Source organism: Lissotriton helveticus, chromosome 1_1 (genome assembly GCF_964261635.1).
Source record: "Lissotriton helveticus chromosome 1_1, aLisHel1.1, whole genome shotgun sequence".
In the NCBI taxonomy this organism is placed as follows: Eukaryota; Metazoa; Chordata; class Amphibia; order Caudata; family Salamandridae; genus Lissotriton; species Lissotriton helveticus.
This window is the reverse complement of record NC_136057.1, coordinates 1,997,856,295-1,997,882,595: the sequence shown is the minus strand read 5'-3', so window position 1 is coordinate 1,997,882,595 and position 26,301 is coordinate 1,997,856,295. Positions and strand designations below refer to the sequence as shown.

The window sequence follows — 26,301 nt, the reverse complement described above, 5'->3', positions numbered from 1 at the left end:
TACCCTGGAGCATCCCAGCGCTTCACCAAACAGAGTAACAGAGAAAAGAGAGGAGGTCCAACAGTTTAGCAGAAGAGAAGAGTTTTCAGTTGTTTACGAAAGCGTAAGAGACAAGGCTCCGAGCGTAAACCTAGGGGGAGTGAGTTCCAGAGGGTTGCAACATTTACGGAGAATCTTCTTCCTCCTGATCGAGCCTTTTTGACCCTCGGTACCACAATTAGATGTTGTTGATCAGAGCGAAGAGTTCTGCTCGCTTTATATGGGGTCACCATCTTTTGGAGGGCGGGCGGGCCTTTGCCTTGCAGGATTTTATGTGCAAGGCAGAGAGATTTAAATTTAACCCTTTCTCGCACTGGCAGCCAGTGCAGTGCCCTCAGTGCTGGTTTGGCCGATCGTGACATGGGGATGTTGTGAAGCATTCGTGCCGCCGCATTCTGAACGTGCTGGAGTTTGTTCAGAGTAATCTCAGGGGCACCCAGGTAGATTGCATTACTAAAGTCTAATCTGGATATGATCAGACCCTGGATTAGAAGCTTCCGAGATGGAAAAGGAATCAATGGCAGCACTTTACGCACCGATCGGAGGAGACCAAAACAGACACCAGCTAGTTTGGAGGCCTGGGTCCTAAAGGAGAGGTCTTGCTCCAGCCAGATACCCAGGCTCTTAATCTCGGCCTTGGGTTTGGGGGGGGGGGGGGTCCCAGGTAGCTGGGCCAGGCCGAGCAGGGGAGTGAGGGGTTTTTCATTCCCATCAGCATTATCTCCGTTTTTGAGCCATTAAGCTTAAGTGCTGAATCCCCCATCCACAAGTGGACTTTGGATAGGCAGGAATGCAGCACCTGGGAATTATCCGTGGTCTGTGAGAGGGCGAACACCAACTGGGTGTCGTCGGCGTAGCTCACGATCTTGATGTTAAAAGGAGCCACCACATCCTCCGGGGGGCCATGTATACATTAAATAATGTAGGACTCAGGGAGGAGCCCTGGGGTACACCACAGTGGAGGTGGGTGGATGCCGATCGTGCGCCCCCTTCCCAGACCTGGAAGGTGCGTTCGCTGAGGAATGACCTCAGCCATTTCAGCGCTGTCTCCCTTACTCCAGCATCTGACAGTCGCTGAAGGAGCACTCGATGGTTAACAGTGTCAAACGCTGCACTAAGGTCCAAGAGGATCACTGCCACTGATCCTCCTGAATCCAGGATGCAGCGTACCTCCTCCGTGACTGCCAGCAAGGCGGTGTCTGTGCCTTGGCGAAAGCCTGTTTGTGAACTTCTCAGCACGCCGTTTGACTCGAGGAAATTGGACAGCTGGAGATTGACCAATTTTTCCGTGATTTTACTTAGTCCCGGAAGTAGCGAGATGGGCCTGTAGTTCGCCATGTCTAGGGGGTCTAAGCTAGGTTTTTTTAATAAGGCTTTTACTATTGCACCCTTCCAATTGGGTGGGACTACACCAGCGCCTAATGAGGAATTAATAACCTCCGTAATAGGCTCCACAATGGAAGGGGCAACCAGTTTAACAATCCTTATAGGAACCACGTCCCGGGGAGAGCCACTCTTAATGGACAGTAAGACTTTGAGGGCTTCATCTTTAGTGACTGGTCCGAAGGAGTCCAGGGTTCTCCGAGGTAAACCCTCAACCTCCAGGGGCTCAGCTCCTATGTTAATTTGGGGCAGGGTGATCAGAATTTTTTCAATTTTGGTATGGAAGTACTCTGCTAGATTGTTACATTTGTCTTCCAGATTGTCCGCGGGGGCAGGAGGTGGAGGGACCCTCAAGAGTTCTTTGACCACCAGGAATGTTTCTCTAGAGGAGTTGGAGGCATTACTGATTCTCTCCTCCAAGAATTGGGTTTTGGCGCGCCGGATGGAGAGCTTGTAATTCCTTATCGCCACTCGATATTCAGTCTTACAAGCTACTTCCCAGTTCTTCCTCCAGGCACGTTCAAGTTTTTTACAAGCTCTGCGCATAACCCTCAACTCTGGCGTGTACCAGGGAGCGGTGCGCAGTTTTTTCTCCTTTCTTCCTACTGATCTTACAGGAAGAACGGTGTCGAGTGTGTTTGACATCCATCTGCAGGAGTCTGCTTCTGCCAAGACAGGGTCCTGCGCTAGTAGTGGGCGCGAGGTTTCCAGACTGCGTGAAAAGTTTTCCACCGATAGCCTGGATAACCCTTCAAAATATCTTCTTTTTAAATGGTCCTGGCTGCTTTAGAAGAGTGAAGGGTCATAAAACGGGTTCCCATTATTGTTGGCAAATGTTTAAATCCCTTGCTACTGAATTAAGTGAAGAAAAGTCACAGTGGTAAATCTCTCTAAGACACCTTTTGAGTTCCACAGTGTCTGACACACTACATCCTGCTCTTTACGAAGCCGAGGCATCAGAGAACTAACTGCTTGCAGTGAACAAGCATGTGGCACAAACCAAGAAAAAAAGAGCGCACACAACTGGAAGAAAAGAGGGCACCATGGCCAGTACACATTCTGTACATTAACCCCTTGGGCGTGGCCGGAATGATGCAGCGGTGTGGCGAAATTCCACGCTTGCGCAGATCGGACACCTCCCGCCAATCCGACGCATGCAAGGGGTTAAACATATTGGGCAAGGCCCCATGCATTTTAATACTGAGACTGAAACCATTAGAGAAATTTGTTCCACTCTGTATTGCGCACAGTGCAGTCATGGACCAATTATCCACACCATATAATATCTTGTTGCTCCTGAAGGGAGTTGAGTGCCACACAATCTTGCAATGTGCTAAATTGTGAAATTTGCAGACAAGGGGTCGGTATTGTTTTACAAGGCATTGCGGCTTACAAATCAGAGGTTCTTCGCCAACTTTCCAACACTGATCATTACACAAGGCTCCAAAAAGACCCCACCAAAGAGATTCAAACTGAAATACTACAACTCACATACCAGGCTAAGGAAGTAGACTACCTAAGCCAAAATGAGTTTCAATATATCAATGTGAAACATCCTCATACTCCAGTCACCTACATCCTGTTTAAAATCCACAAGAACCAGGAGGCACCACGCAAGGTAGAATAAGTCTCTCAGGGTCTGGCTTGATTTAGAGCCTATCAGACAATATGTTTACTTTTTCATCAAACCTTTTGTGCCCTTGACTTATTGCTATATAAGAGACAGCATGCATGTTATCAATTGGATAGATAATTTCCCATTCTCTTTATCAAACTCACTATTGGCTACATTGGACATAGAATCTCTTTACACAAATATTGCCGACAGAGAGGGGACAGGATGCCATATGTAATGTCCTTAATAATACACAAAGACCGCACCAGTAAGCTACATCCTTCAGAATATCCTTGCTCAACGTAGAACCTAGACACAACTTTTTCAAATTTACGGATTACTTTTTCCTTCAGGTTAGGGGAACATCCATGGCAGTGTTTTCTGGTCCAAATTTCGCAATCCTATACATGGATTATCTAGAACAGAAAATCTTGAGCAGTACAAACCCATTAAGAGAAGATATAATCATATGGAAACAATATTTTGACAATATATTCCTGATCTGGGAGGGCAACTCATCCTAGCTCACATTACTCCAAGTTTGGTTGAATCAGACCTGCAGTGGATTAAACTTTACTATGCATTTCCCCCAACCTGATATTGTATTCTTAGACTTACATGCAAGAGTTGAGGATGGTCACCTGTATACTACTTTAGATAGAAAGCCCACTGAAGGAAATTCCCTCTTAGCATATGACAGTTACCACCCACATGCTCTGAAGGATTCACTATCCTATAGTCAATTTCTCAGGTTAAGACGCAATTGCAAACACAAAACAAATGTATTTGATGAAGCTGAGGTTCTCACCCAGAAATTATTACACCATGTCCACCGAAGACGCCTGCACAAACGATCAGCTAAAAGGGCCTGGTATTGCCCCTGTGAGACCCAGTTATCACCATCCTGGAGACCTACCTGAAAGTCTGATATGTGTAACAACCTTTCCTTCTCTTTCCCAGCTCAAATTTAATTTCAAAGAGTATCAGGAAACGCCAACGTCTTAACAAGTGGGGGCTTTGCATTGGAGACACCTATGTTCGCCTCCAAACGGGGCAAATGTATAAAAGGTATGCACGAATTTGGTGTTCTTTCTGCACATACATCACTGCTCACATTTCATGACCACTGGGGTATTCCCCCAACCCCTCATAGTGGATCATTACAAATGTGGACAGGTTAGTGTGTGCCCATTTTACATTGAAACTAAGGAATTTAGATATTGGCACAAAACTATACTGCAAAGTTGACCAATTGAAATTCCGGCAACATCATTTATGCCATATTCTGACGCTGCAAATTACTGTACATTAGTCAAACTAATCTGAAAATCAACATACGGATTTGTAAGCATAGGAGCAGACTCAGATGAAAGGTCCTCACTGCCCTATTAGCTGCACAGTTCGTGGAGCATGGACGCTCTGAGAATGGTTAAAAAAAAAAAACGGCACGTTATCTACACCGTTAAAATTCATGAATGATACAACAGTGCGTAACAGCAACTGAACAAAGAAGAACTGAGGTAGACAATACAAATGGATACTATGAACTCAGGACTGAACCGCTAAGAGGGCTGGATGTCACTTGTATAAGGAATTGTGTGGCCCCTCCCCAATGGCTATAAAACATGTCGGTCTCTGTGTATACATTTCTGGACTTTGCTAGTTCAAGGCCACGGATTACAAACCACTTTGTATCAAGGCCAATTACCAACAGGATAATACCATTTGAGTACCTCTCTTGTCCTTCCAGTTACGCACGTCCTATTCAGCCGTGGTGGAGTTTGTCTGACTGGATTTCAAGTGGTCATTTTCTCCCCTTTCTTTTTCCTCTCTCTCCCTCTGCAAAAAGGTTTTCATTAATGCTTTCTGTCGAATTTTCCAACCTGGCTCTTTCTTCTATGACCATATGCTCCAATATTGTCGCCTTCACCTCCTCTTGATTTGGTTACTTGCAACTTTTTGACAACCTTCAATCTCGTTATCCTTCAAAGATGACTGCCTCATTGGTTTCATACTTGTATAACTTCTAATTTAAGATGGCTGTCATGGCCCCAGTCATCTTCTGTTTTTTAATCACCAGTTAAAAACTTGGGGGTGAAAATGGATGAGGCCCTCGACATGAATTCTCAGATCCAAGCAGTAGCTGGACAATGTTTCGGCCTTTTAAGAATGCTGAAACAGTTTTTACCTCCCCTTTCGGTCCTCCACAGGAATACAGTGGCCCAAGCCCTGATAGGATCCAGGTTAGACTAGGTTAACATTCATAGAAGTACAATGATATATCATTTGTTGCATAGTGGAGCGGATATGTAACGTCAAAATGGACAGTGCGCATACAAAAACTACGAATTAATACATGGTACATCATTAGGGCTACTATGAAGCAGTGATCTGCACAAATGGAGGAATGCGTGAGGAATAAGACAAGAAAAGAAATGGAAAAGAAAAAGAAAAATGCTTATAAAAACCATCGCCGACACTGTTATATATATATATATATATGATAGCACAATACTCAGTTCCGCAAAGAAGACATCAGAGGACCGAAAATCAAATAAAAACAGGTGCAAATCATTCATAATAGCAAGGCACATCAGCCAATCCCCTCAGGAACTATGCCATTCTCTGGCTGAGAATGGCGTTCAGCAGCAATCTTGGTAATGTAGGAACGATATGGTCCCCAGATATCAACAGGTCTGGACGCACTAGGGACCTGTGCAGAGTATTCTACACAATTAGTGTTACAAAAGGCCATGCTCCCAATCCATGACTTCAATCTCGGAGGGTGTCTATCACACCATAGCAATGCAATTTCCCTCTTCGCCAGCCAAAAACCCAATGCAGCAAGTTTTCTGACAGCGCGTGGGAAGTTGGAAACATAGCCCAGCAAAGCAATTTCTAGAGTGGGGATCAGGTTCATGCCTAAAATTTCGCTGAGAGTACGGTGTACCTGGGACCAGTAGTCCTATGTTAACATTCTTTATCTCGGATTGCCGGATTATTTACTTAGCCGTTTTCAGGTGGTCCAAAACGCCCCAGCCAGGGCGATACTTCTACTTGGCCCGAGAACGCGGATGTCTTCCCACCTTAAATCTCTCCACTGGCTCCCGTTCCGAAAGAGGATCTTTTTCAAGCCCCTTGTTCTGGCCTTCAAGGCACTTCATGGCACTGGAGCCCCTTATCTCAGGAAGAGAGTCCATTTCCACCCTCCTCGGCGCTCCCTACGATCCGCGTCCCTGTCGCTGGCACGGACCCCTGGGTTCCGCCGATCGCAAATGAGAGGTCGATCGTATCAGATACAAGTCGCCAAATTGTAGAACTCTATGCTGCCAACGCTAAGACAGATGCAAGATCTTCTCCCTTTTAGGATTTCTATGAAGACTTGGCTGTTCCAGCAATAGCCTCTGCGTTGCCGCTCTCACTTTAGTTGCCACACACAACTAGCGCCGAGACACTCTGCCGAGTAGCTGTGCGCTCTACAAATACCCTGATACATAACATAACAAAGACCCTTTCCATGTTTTAGCTCAAGCCCTTCTTCTTTTTATATGAGCTCCCTCTCGCCAGACTCTCTTGATTCTGATTCAAGAACACACGTGTCTTATCAAGCGAGCCGTCTATGACCCAACCAGCCACTGCAATTCTGGGCTTCGCATCGTTCCTGCCTGCACGCTCAGCAGTCACTATACAGGTATGCAACTTTTACACCAACTGCCTTCTTTTTATATGTTACATGTAACTAACAATTGTTTTCGGGGCCCATTCTATTACAGGCTGCTCCCTTGGTTATACTTCCTTGCACCATTTCCTCAGGGCCTTCAGGCCCGCCCTCCAAAATGAGACAATTTACAGGGCAATCACCTCTCTTGACCCCACTATGTAAACGTTATTTATTGTGCTTTTCTGCTTTTTCTTTTGTTAGTGTTATTTGCGCACACTTACAAGGGAGTAAGAGACCTCCAACCATTTCTTCCTGGCACCTTTGACACTGGGCCCTCCTGTCCCCCCTCCAAGGCGAGCCTAATTATCAGTTACTTTGCATCACTTGACCCCACAATGTGTATAACCCTATTCATTTTACTTTTCCATATGAGAGCACCAAGCATGTTTCTGCACTAAGCATCCATTGAGTCGCTTTTTATTTTTTCCATTTCGTTATAGTTTGAAATACCATATGTATAGAATGTTATGAACTGATTGTTATTAAGGACCACTGTCCTCCTATAATAAAATGTTATCCCTCGATCCCTAGTGACTTCGGTGTTCCCCTTGTACACCTAGTACAACCGTTTGTCCCAGTCTGAGAAGATTAAATAATGACCCAGTGCAGAGTGAATTACGATGGCACTGTTCTCTCTGAGAGAAAAAAAGTGTTGGTATTCAAAACTCCTTAGATTTAATGTGGTTGAGAAAAAAATTGCATTTACATACCAAAGCGATAGCATAATCAACAACATAGTCTCTACACTGACCATTGCCTAAACACATCGACTTGTATATATAATATATCAGAATTTGGTTTCCTTAAATTAATGCAAGAAAATTAGCAATCCCTCATACTATGGACAGAACTTACATTTTTAAAGTGGAATTGGTCCATTGAAAACTGTGCCTAACAGAAACCCTCAAGGAGGCATGTTTGCTTTCAAGGCTTGATCGTAAATGTAAATGTAAATTCGTATTTGTAAAGCGCAAACTACTCACCATTACGGGTCTCAAGGCGCTGGGGGCCGTTGTGGAAATTAAGCGAGCTATTGCCCAGAGTCACATGGATCGAACTGTGAACCCTGTGCTCCGACGTCAGTTGCCCTGGCCGCTGCACCACACCTCTCCATCGTACACCCTACAAATACCCAAAGGCAGCTGTGTTCGCCCTAGCCCACATCGAAAATGCGAGCGTGACTGATAAGGTTGGCCTCACTTCCCCCTCTATAATGACATGATCCCTTTTAGGTAATGTATATGAAGTTTTCCCAGATGTCGGCTGATAAATTTAGTTTATTGAGTATGTTGGCAATTTTTTTTTATCCCTTAAATAAGTCTGGTGTGAATGTTTGCTCGCTACTGCTATGCATTATACAAACCAAAAAAACAATGCCTATTTACCTGCTTTTACATTATGGTGTAACTTCAAATGTGTATGTAAAATTGGCCCTTTGACCTGTATTTTGATCCTTTGCCCTGAATTTTTATAGTCAATGCCTAGAATCTTTCTGCATATCAGGTGGTCACCCTACCCAGCTTCATTCTGTGCAATAGCGTATAACTAGAGGTGGGAGAGCCACTGAAAGCTTGAGCCAGGTTCGAGACGGAAGGCTGGTTCAGCTCCAGGTACTGTTGGAATCTTGAGCCCATATCGAGCCGAGCTTTCATATGACTTCAGGATTCCTTCCTCCGTCTGCCCAAGATGTGCATTACTGTTAGAGCTGCCGACTGTGGAACTGGGGAACCAGTTTGAGTCTCCGCGCTGGCTCAATAGCCTGTGATTCTGGGAATATCATTAAATTCCCCAATACCTGTAGTCTTCATAATTTATGATCACTCCATTCACCACTGTGGTGCCATTATGTGGGAGAGGAGTTGGCCAAACGGCTAGGTTGGTCGACCTTGAATGTGGAGAACTGGGTTCGAGTCTCGGCAATGATGCTGAACATTCTGTGATTCTAGACAAATCACTTAATCTCCCCGTCGCTAAACAAAATAAAAAATGAATGTGTCCTCATGTAACGCAACTTGTGCTATGTAAAGCGCGCTGATATTAGATTCGGTCAAGTTTGCACTATATAAAACTCTGTAAAATAAAATAAAAAACACCTATAAACAATGCATTAAACCGGTGCTCAAAAAGAGCTCATCCTTCAGGTTGAGTTAGTGGTGTATTTAAAAACTGCAGAAAATAAACTAAAAGGTAAAGACATAACCTTAGTGTAAGGAAAGACAAATTGAGACATATTTCTTGGATGACTTGTACAAAATGAAACCTGAAAACCTGGATAAATCACTGGTTCCAGCTTAAAATTGTGTGATCTTAAGCAAATACTCCATTTCATTACAACCTTTTTCTATATTATCACGTATGAAAGCACTTTCAAATATGCGAGTTCACACTACCAGTTGTACAAAACTATCACTTTTTATAAATAATTCTCAGTGAAGTGCTATAATGTGCCTTATTAATGTCAAAGCTTCCACATGTTCGAGAAATACACTTTTTTGAATTTTGATAAGAACCATATTTTATGTGATGTTTATTGTAGGATTTATATAGCCGATATAGTTAGGGTTCGGGTCTTGTAAGATCCAAGCTAGACCCTTGGCTTAGCTCTGGCTTGGCTCTCCCTGTTAATTTGTTGACTGGAGCAGTCCAACGTCACAGTGGGCATGTGCTTCGGACGGCTCCCAGTTGTCTTAGGGGGGGGGGGTTCGGGGAGGAGGACTGGCTCTCCCCCATGGGCCGCCCTTTAAGGAGCCCCCAACGGGGAAGCCTTCCCCTGCCTCCCCTCGCCTCCCCTCCACGTCATCTAATGATGTCAGCGCACCTCTCGCGCTGACGCCAGTGGATTCTCAAAGCACTGGAAGCCATTTGCTTCCAGCGCTTCGAGAAGAGAGGAGGTGAGTTTCTCCTTGGGGGAGGGGGGGGGGATTTAAATAAAAGAGGCATCAGGGGGATAAGAAATGGTTTTCCTTCCCCGAGGCCTCTTTTGTGCATTCCTGCTGCACGATTGTGCGATCATGCCGCAGGAATGCCCACTAGACACCAGGAAAATCTTTTTTTTTTTTTTATTGAAATGTCATTTACTGTTTGGGGGGAGCGGCCCCTTAGGCAAGGGTCGCTCCCCTTTTGGGGGCAATGTTTTTTGGCTTTGTCTGCCACCCTTCGAGGTCAGATTTAGCAATATTCTTTTTTTAAGTGGCCCATAGGACCACCAGGGACTACTTTGTGGGGAGTGGCCCCTTGGGCAAGGGTAGCTTCACTTTGGGGGCAATGTTTTTGGCTATCTGCCTCCGTGGGGGGGGGGGGGGGGGGGGAGGGGGCTGGGGGCAGATCTCGCCATTTTTTTTTATACAGGGCCCACTAGACCACAAGGGATTTATTTGTGGGGAGTGACAATTTGGGCGAGAGCCTCTCTTCTTTGGGGCAATGTTTGTGGCTGTGTCTGCCCCCAAAGGGGGGCAGATAACGCCATGTTTTTATAAAATTGGTCCCAATAGACCACCTGGGATTTGTTTGTGAGAAGTGGCCTTTGGGAAGCATTAATTTGGCCGGTCATGCCCTCTTTGTGTATGGCCACTAGGCCACCAGTGATTTATTTGTGGGGAGTGGCCCCTTGGGCAAGGGTGACTACCCTTTGAGGGGAATCCTTTTGGCTGTGTCTGCCCCCCAGGGGGACAGATTACGCCTTTAAAAAAAGAAATAAAAAAACATTTGGGCGCACTAGACCACCAGGGATTGATTTGTGCGGAGTGGCCCCCTTTGGGGAGTATTAATTTGGCCTTTTCTGCCCCGCTGAGGGGCAGATCAGCTGATTTTTTTTGTATGGCCCCTTGGACAAGGGTCGCTCTTCTTTATGGGAGGATGATTGTGGCCATTTCTACCCTCTTTGGGGTGGCAGATTAGCAGTATGTTTTAGGCCCATCTGCCACTAGATCATTAATTCCCAAACTTTTTCAACCCGCTGCACCCTTGACCCATTGACAATTGCCCGAGGCTCCCCACTGTTATTTTTTGGGGAGGGGAGGGTGGGGGGGGGGGGGGATGTAAGCTCGGCCTCAGGAGTACTTTCATTTTTCTCCCAGAAAATAATTGGGATGAAGCTGATGAAGGTATTATAATCATATACACGTGTGTTTCGTATTACTAAGGCACTGCCTCTAATAAAATATTCCTAGTTACACTTCTTTTCCCATACCTTTTTAGAGTACCCCCTCAAACTTTTTTATCACACTAACAGTGCTAGATAGTACCCCTATGTATACAGGCCGCATTGCCAAAGGGTGTTTTAGTGCTTGAAGAATATATGCGTGCACTTCCATTACTACCCATGTTATACGTCGCAACACACCTGTCTCAGCAGGGTGACTCACAATTTTGTCAACTACATACAGCTTTATTTTTGCTGTCTGCTCCCTAAAATTGCTTCCAAATCAATGCAAGTAAAATAAATTCCTCTGATTTATTTATTTTTAAACGTCTCTCTTTCTTTCTTCCAAATGTTGTCATTATGACGTATATGGTGTTTACATCCCTGTGCTCAAGGAGAGAGCCGGCCTGTCTGGAAATGTGCGTGTACTTAAAGAAATGTGTACTGGAAGTACAATTTTATGTTGGGGAGTGGCCTCAAGGGCTAGGGTTGCTCCCCTTTTACGGGGGTGAATATTTTATTTATACTTTTAGGCCCACCTACCCCTTAGCTTGGCTGGTGGATTGTGTGTGGACTGGTGCATTATTTGCATATGTGATTGTAATGTTTTTTTTCTCCTTTTTATTTGTGTAAATCTTTTGATTCTTGTTTGCGATTTCGGCAGTGGTTGTTCTGCAGTTTTGCGTAGTTGCATTTTTTTGGTAAGAAAAACATTTTTGTTGTATTTACTCCAAATGAGTATTATTGACATGAATGAATGAATTTTTTTGTAAGTGGTGTCATAATGGCAGCATATTTAGTTAGTGCTTTGAGCATGAAATTCTTTGTGATGTGTTTTGCGTTGTCTTACATGTAAATTCCTTTTTTTTTGTGGGATATTGTTGATCCTTACTATGTCCGTGCAGAGTAGGTGGTGGTGAGTCTAGCTGCTTCGGTCAAGTGAGTGGTATTGTTTTGGAGTATATAGGTCTTTGTGATAAAGACGCATTTTGTTTATTACTTATTTTACAAAGTGTTTGTTGTTGTTGACTTGTTTGACAAGTTATCTTTATTAGTAAGGATTATGGCTAGCCATAGAATTACTGCTCAGCAGGTGGTTGGTATGTTTTTTAAATCTTCATCTGAGCAGAATTATGAGACTGACAGTTCGTCTGAGGGAGAGGAGGGAGTGCAAGACTCTGGCAGTGAGTTTTCTGTCCGCGAGGAATCATCTGATGATGAAGCTACTCTCAGTGTGGATGAAGTGCCTGTTTTAGAGGGGAACACGGATGTGTTGACGGTGCAGCAAGAGACATCGGGATTGCAACCGGAGGCTGGAATGCTTCCTACTGGAAGTGCTGGACTTTGGGTTGATCCAAACACTGGCTGTGTTGCCTGCCTTTAGTTGTAACGCAGGGTGTAGAGTGGATTGTGAATTTTTTTTGCCTACACAGTTTTTTCAGTTGTTCATGGATGATGTATTTTTGGCTGAGATTGTTGAGCATACTAATCTGTGTGCTGAACAGTTTTTGAGGGACAACAGTGTCAAACTTAGACCCCACTCTAGAGCTACCCGGCGGACTCCCACAAATCTGGATGAGATGAAGTTTTTAGGTTGGACATTTTTGATGGGCTTGATAAGGAAGCCGTCCCTGGCTTCATATTAGTCTACTAGTCCCTCGATGGCAACAGACATATTTCTTGCAATTATGAGTCGTGATCAGTATTTACTTTTGCTTCGGATGCTGCATTTTGTTGATAATGCTTTGGAGTTGCCACGAGATCACCTTGACTGTGACCATCTTTTTTTTTTAAAGATTCGGCCTGTTCTTGATTACTTTGTAGATCGATTTTCAGAGATCTATACTCCAAGGTAAGAGATAGCTGGTGATGAGTCTTTGGTCCTGTTCAAGAGCAGTTTGTTTTTTAAGCAGTACATTCCTAGCAAGAGGGCACGTTATGGAATTAAGATGTATATGTTGTCTGAGAGTAAGACAGGATATGTCTATAATTTCAGAGTGTACACTGGTAGGGATTCCACTACTGACCCCCTGGTTGTCTGTTCAATTTTTGAATTTCAGAGAAAAGTGCGTGGGATCTTGCTAGAGGACTGTTTAACACAGGTCACCATTTGTACCTTGATAACTTCTACACTTCTGTGCAATTGTTTAAGGAACTGTTCAAAGTGGACACTTTTGCTTGTGGCACAATCTCCTCTAACCGTAAAGGTTACCCAAAAGAGCATGTTTGCAAAAGGCTTTGGAGGGGACAGTGCAGTGCCTTGCATAGTGAGGAACTGCTAGCTGTGAAATTTGTGGACAGTGGGGATGTGTACATGCTACCATTCATGATGAGAGTACTTCACCTCTGACTGTTTGGGGTTAGGTTGCTGAAGTAAGCAAACCTGTGTGCATTGTAGACTACAATAAGCACATGGGTGGTATCGATATAGTAGGTTGGAACCTTACACAGCTGTTCGTATGGCTTACATTTGGTGTGAGGAGTTGGCCATCCATCTCTTCAACTTAGCACTTTTATTGCTTTTGTTGAGTTCAAGGAGTGTTCTCCTGCGTCAAAGATGACTTTTGTTCAGTTCCAGGAGTCTGTGATAAGCAGCCTTGTTGTAGTGGATCAGGCAAGTGTTCCTGGAGTTGGAGTGGTGGAGGATGTGGCTAGATCGAAAGATCGCCACTTTCCTGATTACATTCTCAAAGGCCCCCCCCCCCCAAAAAAAAACCCTGTAAGAGATTTAGAATCTGCTTGCGAAGAGGTATGCAGAAGGAGAGTAGTATGCACTGGGCAGATTGTCCTTCAAATCCTAGGCTGTGTGTGTTTCCACATGTTTCAGGTTGTTTCACACTCAAGAGTTTTTGGGAGCAACCGTGAGTCTAATAGTGTACTGACTGGTCTGTATGGTTTTATATAGTTGTTGTTCAGTTTCACGTTTGGCAATAGAATGATGTATTCAGTTACTGCTGTTTTTGTAGTTCTAGTTTTGTATCTAGTTGCAATTGGTTTGTGTTTTCTTTCTTGTTAAAAATCATTAATGACGTGAGCGCGGACTGGCGCTTGACTGGCAGTGTGCGTGGTCTGGCAATGTGCGTGGGCTGGCAGTGTGCTCGGGCTGGCACTTGGCTGGCGTTGTGTGGGCTGGCGCTTGGCTGGCAGTGTGCGTGGGCTGGCGCTTTGCTGGCAGTGTGCGTGGACTGGCGCTTGGCTGGAACGGAGGGTGGGATGGCATTTGGCTGGCAGAGTGTGGGTAGTGAATTGCTGCTGGTCATTACACACTCTGCTTGTCAAACGCCACTGCAGAGACTATGTCGATCCACCAGCTGGTGTGATAGCTGTTTCAGTCATGTGGGAGTATGAAAGTGATGGACCCTTGAATGGCGCGGTCTGTTGATGTGAATATTGTAATGTGCTGGGCCCGCGGCTAGCGGTGTGAATGTCCTTGTGTTTCACATATGAAAGGTGTGTGAATGGCCTGTAAAGAGGTTGGTGCCTTGCCGTGGCTTTACAGCTCACGAGCTGTGAGTCATTGGTTCAGGTTTTTATCAGTGCATTTCCTTTTTGTGAAATCTCTTGCTAATAGAATTTTACGCTCTGATCCTTCACTCACCCTCGTGTCAAATACAACCAGTATGTGTGAGTACTTAAGGAATTGTTCATTTTGAAGGAATATTTGTCTGTTCTGTTTCTTTCTGCCAGGGTGTACGTTGTTTCCAAGTTGTCTGTGGATGTGAGTGTTGTAATGTGCTGGGGCCGCAGCTGGTGGTGTGAAAGTGTGTGTGAATGGTCTGTAAAGTGGTTGGTGCCTGATCGTGGCTTTACAGCTCACGAGCTGAGAGTCATTGGTTCAGATTTTTAACCTTTTAATTATTAACCGTTTATTTCCTTTTAGTGAAATCTCGTTAATAAAATATAAATTTTTAACCTTTCACTCTCCCTCGTGCCAAATCCAACCAGTATGTGTGTGTACTTGAGGAACAGGTGGATAGGTAGTAATTTGTCTTTCTGTGCTAAGGTGTAGTCTGTCTCTGGGGAAAATTTGCCAACTTTAGGCATTTCTGTAAAGTTTTTTTTTTTTTAAATGGGAAGTGTTGGGTGGTGTACCTCTCATGGATCCCAACAAGTTTTTTTTTTTACTCACAATGCCATGCAAACTTCAAAATGTGACCATAGTCACGCATTTGCCTTGCATTACTGTGTCATAATATTCTGTTGTCAGAAAAAACACAATTTTCTTACCACCCAGCATTCCTCCCAGGTCTCCTGATAAAAATGGTACCTCACTCACGTGGGTGGCTCAAGTAGGGAAACCTCCCAAACACACACATTTCTGAAAACTAGACAACCGGGGAAGTCCAGTGAGGTATGGCTTGCCTGGGTTCCCCAACATTTTCCTACCCAGAATCCCCTGCAAACCTCAAATTTAGCTGGAAAAAAAACAATTATTTCTCAAATTTCTGTGTGGGGAAGTTTTGGAATCCGTGTGGATCCACAAATTTCCTACCACCCAGCGTTCCCCTGGGTCTCCCGATAAAAATGGTGGTTAGGCATAGTGGCTACAACAGGAAGTGGCCCACATTGTACTGTGGAGACTTCAAAATTACCTATAATACTACTACCTGGTTTTGGCCCCGGGCTCGCCGCCATCTAGGGAAGCCTACCAAACCCACACATTTCTGAAACACCCTGGGGAGTCCAATGAGGTATGGCTTGCGTGGATCTCCAATGTTTACCTACCCAGAATGCCGTGGAAACCTCAAATTTAGGTGAAAAAAATTAATTTTCCACATATTTTTGGGAGGATTCACCGTGCCGGCAAAAATGTCCTACCCCACAGCGTCCCCCTCAGTCTCCCAAGTAAAATGACTCCCACGGGTATCTAGTTTTCAGAAATGTGTGGCTTTAGTAGGTTTCCCTAGATGGCCGCCGAGCCCAGGGCCAAAAACTCATGGGACCCCCCCCTTGCAAAACCAGGTTGTTTTGTGATAGGTCATTTTGATGTAGCCTCAATTGGTTTTGGGTACTTGCCTGTCGTGGGTACTTGACCCACCCACACGAGTGAGGTACCATTTTTCTCTGAAGACTTTGAAGAAAGCGTGGTGGGCGGAATTTTGTGGATCCATGCAGATTCCAGAACTTTTCACCACAGAAATGTGAGGAAAATGTGTTTTTTTTTCTTTTTACAAATGTTTAGGTTTGCAAGGGATTCTGGGTAACAGAATCTGCTGAGAGCCAGTCAAGTTACCCCATCTTGGATTCCTCTGGGTGTCTAGTTTTCAAAAATGTATTGGATTGCAAGGTTTCCCTAGGTGCTGGCAGAGCTAGGGTTCAAAATCTACAGCTTGGCACTTTGCAAAAAAAGGGTAAATTTTCACTGTGCAAATGTGGTGCGTCTACTTTGCGTTTTTGGGCTGTTTCCTGTCATGGGCACTAGGCCTACCCACACAAGTGAGGTACCATTTTTAATCGGGAGACTTAGGGTAACACAGAATTGTTAAGCAACTGTTATTACCCATCGATTTTCGATGCATTTCTGCCTTGCAAAGACAATATGTAAAAATGAAGTCATTTTGAAAAATTACCTATAATTCTCATGCTAGCATGGGTACTCACAATTTCAGAAATGTGCAAATATCTACTGTTTCTAAACTCTATATTTTGTTCCAATTTCAGAAATACATAGGTGTCTTTCATACCGATTTTTCCATGTATGTATTTTTCCAAATTAATTGCGATATACCCTTTACATAATGAAAAACCATTGCAAGACGCTGCTCAGTTATTGGCTCTGGGTTCATTGGGTTCTTGGTGAACCTACAAGTCCTATATTTTCCCACAACCAGAAAGGTCCAGCGGATGAAACAGTATATTGCTTTCAAACAGCTGTCGCAATCAGAATTAGTTACAGGTGAAAACATTGGCACAAACGGCTGTTTTTTTCAACTAATTTTCAATTTTTCCTATATTTAACAGTTCATTTCTATAAAGAAACCTTAAAGGATCTACACAAATGACCCCTTGCTGAATTCAGATTTTTGGTCTACTTTTCTAAAATGTATAGCTTTCCAGGATACATTTTTGCTTTCATACCCATTTCTACCATTAACTGGAAGAAGGTTGAAAGCACAAAAAAATAGCAAAAATAAAACGCCAAAACGGTGTAAAAAATGTTGGTTTTCTGACAAAAGTCTGGCATTCCCTAAAAGCTGGTAAAATTGTGATTTCAGCCCCACAAACCCTTTATGGATACCATTTGCAGGGAAAAAATAAGACGCTTTCATTTGCAGCATTTTTTCCCATTTTTCCCCCAAAAAATAAAATGTAACAGTATTTTGGCTAATTTCTGGGTCCCCACCAGGGGAATCCACAATCCCTGGATACCTTTACAATCCCCGTGATATTGGAAGAAAAGGATTCCAATTTGGCGTGGATACCTTATGTGGTCAAAAAGTTACAGGGGTCTAAGCGCGAACTACCCCAAATAGATCCCCAAAAAAATGTGCACGGGGGGGAAAGGCCTAGCTGCGAAGGGGTTAAGTACAGTTATTTACAAAGTAAATCTACTTTCTGTGGGCAAGGAAAAAGTTGTGGGAGGAGAGATACAATTCCTAGCGCTATGCTCATAATAAGAAAGATTTGTGTAGGAATACTTGTCAGGTCACTTAGTGATGGAAAAGATTACATAGCATAAGGCAAATATTCAATGGTGCACAGGGTACTGCTGAAAACTGTGGGTTTATTCCTCAACCTACAGCGATCTATTTTCTGTTATAAAGCAGTTTCACTAAGCACTATATAAAGGACAGCCTATGGCTGTGCTGTACAGCCCAATACGAGCAAAATGCTCAGATTATAGATTAGAAAAACAAGTTATATTAGAGTACCAACAGACTTACTTTGTATACTGTAAGGCTCAAGCACTCTGATGTGTAATATCATAGAGCGTAGCGTGTGTACTCCAAGAAAATAGTTGTGCACACAAGCATAATCCTCAGAATACAGCCCACGAATTGCAAACAACTAAAACAGCGAACTGCTTTCACTATGCATGTAACCAAAAATAGCAGACCCACGGCTCGCTGTGGCCTTAAACATAGCTATGTACTTCCATTTATAAAAAGAGTTATGGCCCACAATAATACTTAAAACACAATTTACAGCGGTTACAATAAATTGTAACATATACCTATTAAATTTATGTAAGAAATATCTGCTATAAGGGTTGTCCATCACCAGTACTGTACAGCAAAACATCACCAAATTAAAAGGCATGGAATCATTGAAGAGGTCTGTCACAAATTACATGACGATTTTGGAGGACTTTAATATAGTTCACTCACTGCAGGTCCCAAATCTCTACATAATCTGACCACTTCCATACAATTTACGTAGACACTCATATTGGACGATAATACGAAATTAAAAAAATGTCCATCCAAACAGATCTCTCCACTTCTCTTTCCCTCCAACCAGGTCAGCTCAGGACCACAACTATACGCAAATCTCAGATTGGACAACAAACGCAGTATCAAGATCATAAACAAGATCATAAAAAAGTGACCAGCAGAGCGGTTCAAAACTACTAGCATACTGAAACCATAAAACTGCCCGTCTGTCTTTTACACTTCATCATCCATCAGACTGCTACGTGCTGCGTCCCAGGACATGATAACCGCACCTCAGTGATCACCTACGACATGGAAACACTTCCCACGTAAGATCAAAACAAAGACAACATCCTTCCAACCACACACCCTATATGATGTAGCATACTACATGTGTAGGCAAGCGTTTCAGTGCCCCACATAGCTATATAAAAAGCTACAAAGCCATAAACATGGCTGTTTTGTAACTCAATCCAATATTAAGATAGGTCTTTTCATCCCCTTATTAGCTGTAATGATCTTTCTTCCGAGCTCCCACGGTCAGCACGGGGACACACCGATAACGTTTAACCATGTGCTTTTCAAATCCATTATGTCCTAGAGAAGCATGGAATGTCCATTCCTGTGCAGACTGTCCATTCCCAGTGCAGCCTGTCCATTCCCTGTGCAGACTGTCCATTATGTCCTAGAGAAGCATGGACTGTCCATTCCCTGTGCAGACTGTCCATTATGTCCTAGAGAAGCATGGACTGTCCATTCCCGTGCAGACTATCCATTCCCAGTGCTGCCTGTCCATTCCCTGTGCAGACTGTCCATTAAGTCCTAGAGAAGCATGGACTGTCCATTCCCTGTGCAGACTGTCCATTCCCTTTGCAGACTGTCCATTATGTCCTAGAGAAGCATGGACTGTCCATTCCCTGTGCAGACTGTCTATTCCCAGTGCAGCCTGTCCATTCCCTGTGTAGAATGTCCATTCCCAGTGCAGATTGTCCATTCCCAGTGCAGATTGACCATTCCCTGTGCAGACTGTTCATTATGTCCTAGAGAAGCATGGACTGTCCATTTCCTGTGCAGTGTGTCCATTCCCTGTGCAGTCTGTCAATTCCCTGTGTAGAATGTCCATTCCTAGTGCTGCCTGTCCATTCCCTGTGCACATGGAATGAATAGGCTGCCCTGGAAATGGACATTCTGCACAGGGAATGGACAGTACATGCTTCTCTAGGACATAATGGACAGTCTGCACAGGGAATGGACAGGCTGCACAGGGAATGGACAGGCTGCACAGGGAATGGACAGTCCATGCTTCTCTAGGACATAATGGACAGTGTGTACTGGGAATGGACAGTCTGCACAGGGAATGGATAGGCTGCACAGGGAATGGACAGTCCATGCTTCTCTAGAACATAATGCACAGTCTGCATAGGGAATGGACAGTCCATGTTTCTCTAGGACGTAATGGCCAGTCTACACAGGGAATGGACAGTCTGCACAGGGAATGGACAGTCCATGCTTCTCTAGGACATAATGGACAGTACAAAAGAAGTGGACAGGCTGCACTGGGAATGGACATTCTACACATGGAATGGACAGGCTGCACAGGGAATGGACAGGCTGCACAGGGAATGGACAGGCTGCACTGGAAATGGACAGGCTGCACTGGAAATGGACAGGCTGCACTGGAAATGGACAGGCTGCACAGGGAATGGACAGTCCGTGCTTCTCTAGGACATAATGGACAGTGTGTACTGGGAATGGACAGTCTGCACAGGGAATGGATAGGCTGCACAGGGAATGGACAGTCCATGCTTCTCTAGAACATAATGCACAGTCTGCATAGGGAATGGACAGTCCATGTTTCTCTAGGACGTAATGGCCAGTCTACACAGGGAATGGACAGTCTGCACAGGGAATGGACAGTCCAAAAGAAGTGGACAGGCTGCACTGGGAATGGACATTCTACACAGGGAATGGACAGTCCAAGCTTCACTAGGACATAATGGACAGTCTGTATAGGGAATGGACAGGCTGCACTGGGAATGGACATTCTACACAGGGAATGGACAGTCCATGCTTCTCTAGGACATAATGGACAGTCTGCACAGGGAATGGACAGGCTGCACAGGGAGTGGACAGGCTGCACAGGGAGTGGACAGTCCATGTTTCTCTAGGACATAATGGACAGGCTGCACTGGGAATGGACATTCTACACAGGGAATGGACAGGCTGCCCTGGGAACGGACAGTCTGCAGAGGGAATGGACAGTCCATGTTTCTCTAGGACGTAATGGCCAGTCTGCACAGGGAATGAACAGGCAGCACTAGGAATGGACAGGCTGCACTGGGAATGGACAGTCCATGCTTCTCTAGGACATAATGGACAGTCTGCACAGAGAATGGCCAGGCTGCACTGGGAATGGACATTCTACACAGGAAATGGACAGTCTGCACATCCAATGGACAATTCAGGATTCTCCAGGACATGCTGCAGGTTTGGCTCCAGATGCACGTGACCCAATAGTCAAACAGAAATGTCAGCGTCAGTTTGTGAGAAGGAAAGAGAGCAGTAGGAATAAGTGTAAAAGCATTTGCTATGCAATAGGTCTCGCATTTGCGAGAGTTTGAGCTATTGGCATTGTAAATGACAACACCTTTTATTTATGTGTTTTGAACACCTGGAAGTTGTGCGTAAATAAGCACTTTGTACTTGTAGTCCTTGCTTACGACAAGCAAGTCTGACAGTAAACGAGGCGCCGTTACTGCCAGCCTTGGTTCTCGTAAGCAACGACTATAAGTAGAAAAGTGCGTGTTTACGACCGCTTGTTTTTATAGATGAAGAATTGCGCTCAGTTTATCGACCTCGGAAGGATGAACATCTTAGTGCTGCTAGGTAATTTTAGCGCTCCGTCAAGTAAACAGCAGCCCAGTGCTGCTGTTCAAAGTGGCGCCACATATTAAGGTCAGTAGGGCTAAAAGTGACCCCCGGGCCATACTTTGAGAATCCAAGTTATATAACACGCATTCTCAAACAAGCATTTGCAATGCAATAGGTCTCGCATTATTAAATTTGAGCTATTGGTGCTGCATTATTTAGCAATGCCAGTAGCTCAGACTTTAATAATGCGAGACCTATTGCATTGTAAATACTTGTTATCTCCTGCTTGCAGCATGAAAAAGTCTGGTTATCAAAAGCTGCTACTAAGAACTCCCTTCGTATTTCCGAAGCAACGGTTGCCATAAAATTATATTCACACTCCAACTACTTTAATTACACCTCTAATGGCTGTATGGAATTCCCTTGAAGGTTAATCTTAACCGTATTTACAACTTCCATGGTTTCGATATTCAATACCAGAGAAAGAAACAAGAAAAAAACGCAAGAAAAAAAAAAAAGAGCACACGCACTTCAAGAGTCACAGCAACTTGGTCCACAGAACACCGAGAGGAGATGTTAAAAAGTAGGATGATGACAAAGCAGTCTGTCACCCTAGAACCAAGCTACTACCACATATAATTATGGACAGCCACGGCTTAAAGCCATTCCTGGATACACTACGGCACTGAGAGTCATAAAGAAGATATTAAAAAACAATGTATCATAAGTTGTGTGACAGCACGTGCCGATCTTGAAATGATACGACTCACATGCGCCTATCTCGTGAAAGTTGGATTCGAACACGCTGTAGTAGCTCAAGTACGATGTCTGACACCCAGAAGATAACCCACCTCTAGTTCCAGTGTTTGCAACTCACAGGTACTCGGCGCTGTACAGCGCACTGCAAAGGGAGCCGTTTATTCAGCCCAGTAAAGTTAATTTTAGATTAAACTTTATATAATATATCATGTTAAAGATACTACTGGTAGCACTGCACTGCGTAGTAAGAATCCCAGGAACCCCATGTACCCAACATTATACTCCTCGCCGAGAGAATTACATATTCAGCACTATTCAGTTTACAAGCAATCTATTCAGCGTTGAATGGAGTAATGCAGAGCACAACGTATTGCAGAGACGAGCAAACGTAGGTTCAAACTAGAATTGCACACTTCCTGTAGTAAAGTTTAATGTACTACATATATCTAGTGCCATACAGCATAATACAACGTAACGCACATGTACGCACATGTAGGCAGGGCTACAGAGTACAAAGACAACCAAACGCATCCGGCTCTGAAGTCCCTTAAAGAGACAGACTGATATAGTCAGCACGGTGGGGTGTTACCGAAGATGGGTCATGGTCTCACAAACGTACACCGTATTAGCATGCTGCCCATATGTATTGTGTGGTGTAACTGTGTGTACAAAATCATCGTCTACGTATTCAGAACATAGAGTTTTATGACGCAAGCTTGTGGCTCACATTGTACAATGTATTACAAAGCACAGCATGTTAATTAGAGTTCAGTCCTTTTCTTTTATACTGTACATCATCTTACAGACAGCATCGTAAACTGTGTTTTATACAGCACAGTATACTATGCGGATCACAGCACGTGTACTAAGCATGTGCACTTGCCACATAATGTGCATTACTGGGCAGATCCTTAGTACTCATCATTATTGGTGCTTAAAACTGAAATGTATTATAGCAGTTGCTAATTATCCGAGAGTAGCATGCTGCGGGGCACTAAACAATGCAGTCAATATACTAGGCACTGTGCACTGCTACAGATCACACTCAAACATGTTAAAAATGTAGGCCAGGCTTTTGGAGATGTAGTGTGTGTGTATTATACAGCATATACGTAATAAAACAATTGAACTATTTACAGTGTAGTCAGTATCTTTATTTAGTACTGTACATACCGTTATGATAATGAAGTCAAGGGACCTTCTCCGAACCAGACTTTAAAGTCTTAAGTAATTCTCAACATAATAGATGTCTCTATTATTTTGTAAACCAATAGTAAAAATATTTTGAGCAAAAAGAAAAACAATACACAACTTTCAGGATTGTCCTAAGCGAAAGTAAAAGCAATGTATGCCACCATAAAGTTAGGAACACCTAACAGGCCATCTACTATTGTCCACAGTGGAAATAGAACAGGCAGATACAGACAGCCACGAAAATAGTAGGAAGACAGTATCAGTAAGCCAAGCAACGCAGAATTTATCAATATTAAACTTGTTTTCTTCTCCATTGTACCAGATAAGAAATGAAAAGGAAATTATATTAAAAGTCAATTAGAAAAGGAAGCCCAGATGTCAAAAAGATTAATGATTAAACCGTTTCCAAATCTGCTAGGTTAAAACGGATAAGTAGCAGAAAATGCTACAGAATATCAAGGAGCATAAGGCACCCAAAAATGCTGCGTAACGTAGTCCTTACAAACTACATAGCATATACGAGGGAAACTGGGCCCCTATTTGAATCCTTCCTTTGGTACAATTATATATATATATATATATATATATATATATATATACACACACTCACACACAATGTATTACAAAGCACAGCATGTTAATTAGAGTTCAGTCCTTTTCTTTTATACTGTACATCATCTTACAGACAGCATCGTAAACTGTGTTTTATATATATATATATATATATATATATTCAAAGACGTTCTGTACCCAATTAAGATTTGGCCAAGTGTAACCTATGCATCCTACATAGATGTGCCGCAATAGAAGTGTATTCATAACTGTACAGTGTTATAAACAAACACGTTCGCAGACCATGCACTCTGTGTATATTAATAAGAGTACATCGCATACACTCTGCATCAGAGGGTCCCAGTTCCATAAGTGAGAAGCTCATCCAGTTTAGGATTTTTCTTTGTACTCAAACTTCTCATGATTTTATAACATGGACTATAAACCACAAAGTACAAAGAAAAAACTTGGCCTATATAATACACACAGAACTGGTAAACCTGAGAGCTTTCTTTACAGAGCAAGCCCATACATGCACTAAGCGATGAAAAAATGCATAGAAATCCATCTTCGGTACTCCCACCTGCATTAATGTGCATTACATGTACAAACTGCTATATAAGGTATAATACACCACTACAATGTTGAGTGCGCCATTTAAGACAATGGACTGGCTCTGGACCATTGGGTTGGTATAAACCTTCTGCTCCAACAAGCCACTTGTTAGTTTGTTTCCACCCTTTTAACTTAGAACATTCGGCCCCCACTAGTCGGATGGAAAGTTCTAATAGCCTTATAGCCAGTCCATGGTGGAATGCCAGCTGTTAAAGGTGCATGCTCTCGTTGTAGGCCCGATATGCACGCACAAAGCGTTTAACAGCTGGAACAGCTAAAAGCGAGCTACATACAAGCACCATCAGTGTTAAAGGCAGGCACAGAGTGCTGTCAATGTATCCAGTGATGCATCACTAAGCATATCTGCTATGCTGAACGCTGTAGCATATGTTATAAGAATACAGCTCTTTTACCGAGCACTTTGAGGCAGGACCGATTCAATGTAATCAGAACTGTTCCGTTTATTACACTGTAAATCAGCCATTGGACTCAAAAGTGCAAACGCTATTTTACAGGGTAAGAACACAGCCCTGGAATGGACACACCACTACAACATCAGTACTTTGACAGCTGGTTTCGATCAACAGCTGCCGGCTCTAACAACGGCGGGAAGCTCAGATGACTTGATCACTTCGGAGAGAGGGAAAGAGGTAAGAAGTTTCAGGTCAACCTTCTTTGCTCCCATCCTTCTCACCAGGTCAGTGCTAATTATCCCCGTTTCATTCCCAGACATCCACCCACCCACCATGAACGACAGTGCCATTTCTTTCATCCCCGTACTGACCGTGCCCCCGTCTTTGATGATGATTTTCTTCGCCAGCATGACGCTGCGGTTGCCACGCTTCTTCTTCTTGCCCTGGGTCATTGTACCATCCTCCGCCCCACCCCCCTCGCCGCCACCCGCAGCTCATTCACTCGTCGCCGCCATCTTGAACCCGGAGTCCCAGGCACCGACCGACGTCAACTCGCAGCGTCGGCAAACTTGCTGCTGTTGTGGTCACGTGACCCTGGCGAGGAAGTGACGCGTGCTGTATTCTGACGGCCCGGCGCCTTTGGCGATGTGTGCTTTGGAAACAGGTCTTTCCCGGTTGTGCGCCGCATTTTCGTCCTGGCTGGAAAGAAGGCGTCCCAGAAATAAACGTGACAATCACAAAAGCAGCCTCTGCCCTCAGCCTCCATCTACTTAGGACCAGCTGACTGAAAGCGCACCGAGGAACTGGAGCCTTTTGTACTGCCTTTTCACCACCCCAAGATTTGCTCTCGAAGGAGCGAGGGCTTAAATAGTAAAAGTGGGTGACTTCAACTCGGGATAATTTAGCTCTCTTACTCAAACTTTACGTCCATTAGAATGATTTTTTTCGCATAAATTATATATATGTTTTTAGTTTAGTATTTGTATTCTTGGTACGTCATCTCACGCCCCCATTCCTGTAGTTATTTATAAACCTAGTTTTTAGACCAGCCATCCTTGGTGCCCCTCCCCTTGAACCTTTTGCCTTCAGACCACCTGTTTTTGCAGACTTCATTTTTGCTGGCCTTAAGACTCTGAGCACTTTACCACAGCTAACAATGCTAAAGTGCTTGTGCTCTTTCCCAAATGTATTGTGACAGTGGCTCATACCCAATTTGCATACTTAATTTACTTTCAAGACCCTAGTTAAGTGTACTACATATGCCTAGTGGCGGCTCGCAGTGGGAGTCCGGCGGGCGGGGTAGGTGCAGGGTGGGGGTAGTGGAGTCGGTCAAACGACAGCCACGAGTAAAGTAAGTAAATAAATGAATAAAACTATTTAGCTTGCGCTCGCTGCATTGCCAAGTTGACGATGCAGCAAGCGCAAAGTAAATAGTTTTATTTATTTACTTACTTTACTCATGGTCGTCATATGTCTGACTCCACTGCCCCCCTCCACACCCCACAGCACTCCCACTACGAGTCACCACTGCTAGGGCCTATAAATCAGATGCTACTAGTGGGCCTGCAGCCCTGATTGTGCCACCCACTTAAGTAGTCCTCCAAACATGTTTCCAGCCTGCAATT

General features: G+C 44.0%; 1 protein-coding gene across 1 annotated transcript in view; it reads right to left on the bottom strand.

Annotated features, from left to right (window-relative positions):
* Positions 1-25,275, bottom strand: part of SLC71A1 (solute carrier family 71 member 1) — a 294,743-nt gene extending 269,468 nt beyond the window's left edge. Inside the window, exon 1 of the mRNA XM_078644426.1 lies at positions 25,048-25,275. Within this exon, the coding sequence (XP_078500552.1) occupies positions 25,048-25,128 (81 nt within the window). The 5' untranslated portion in view covers positions 25,129-25,275. The remainder of the gene's footprint in view (positions 1-25,047) is intronic.
* Positions 25,276-26,301: the final 1,026 nt, after the last annotated feature.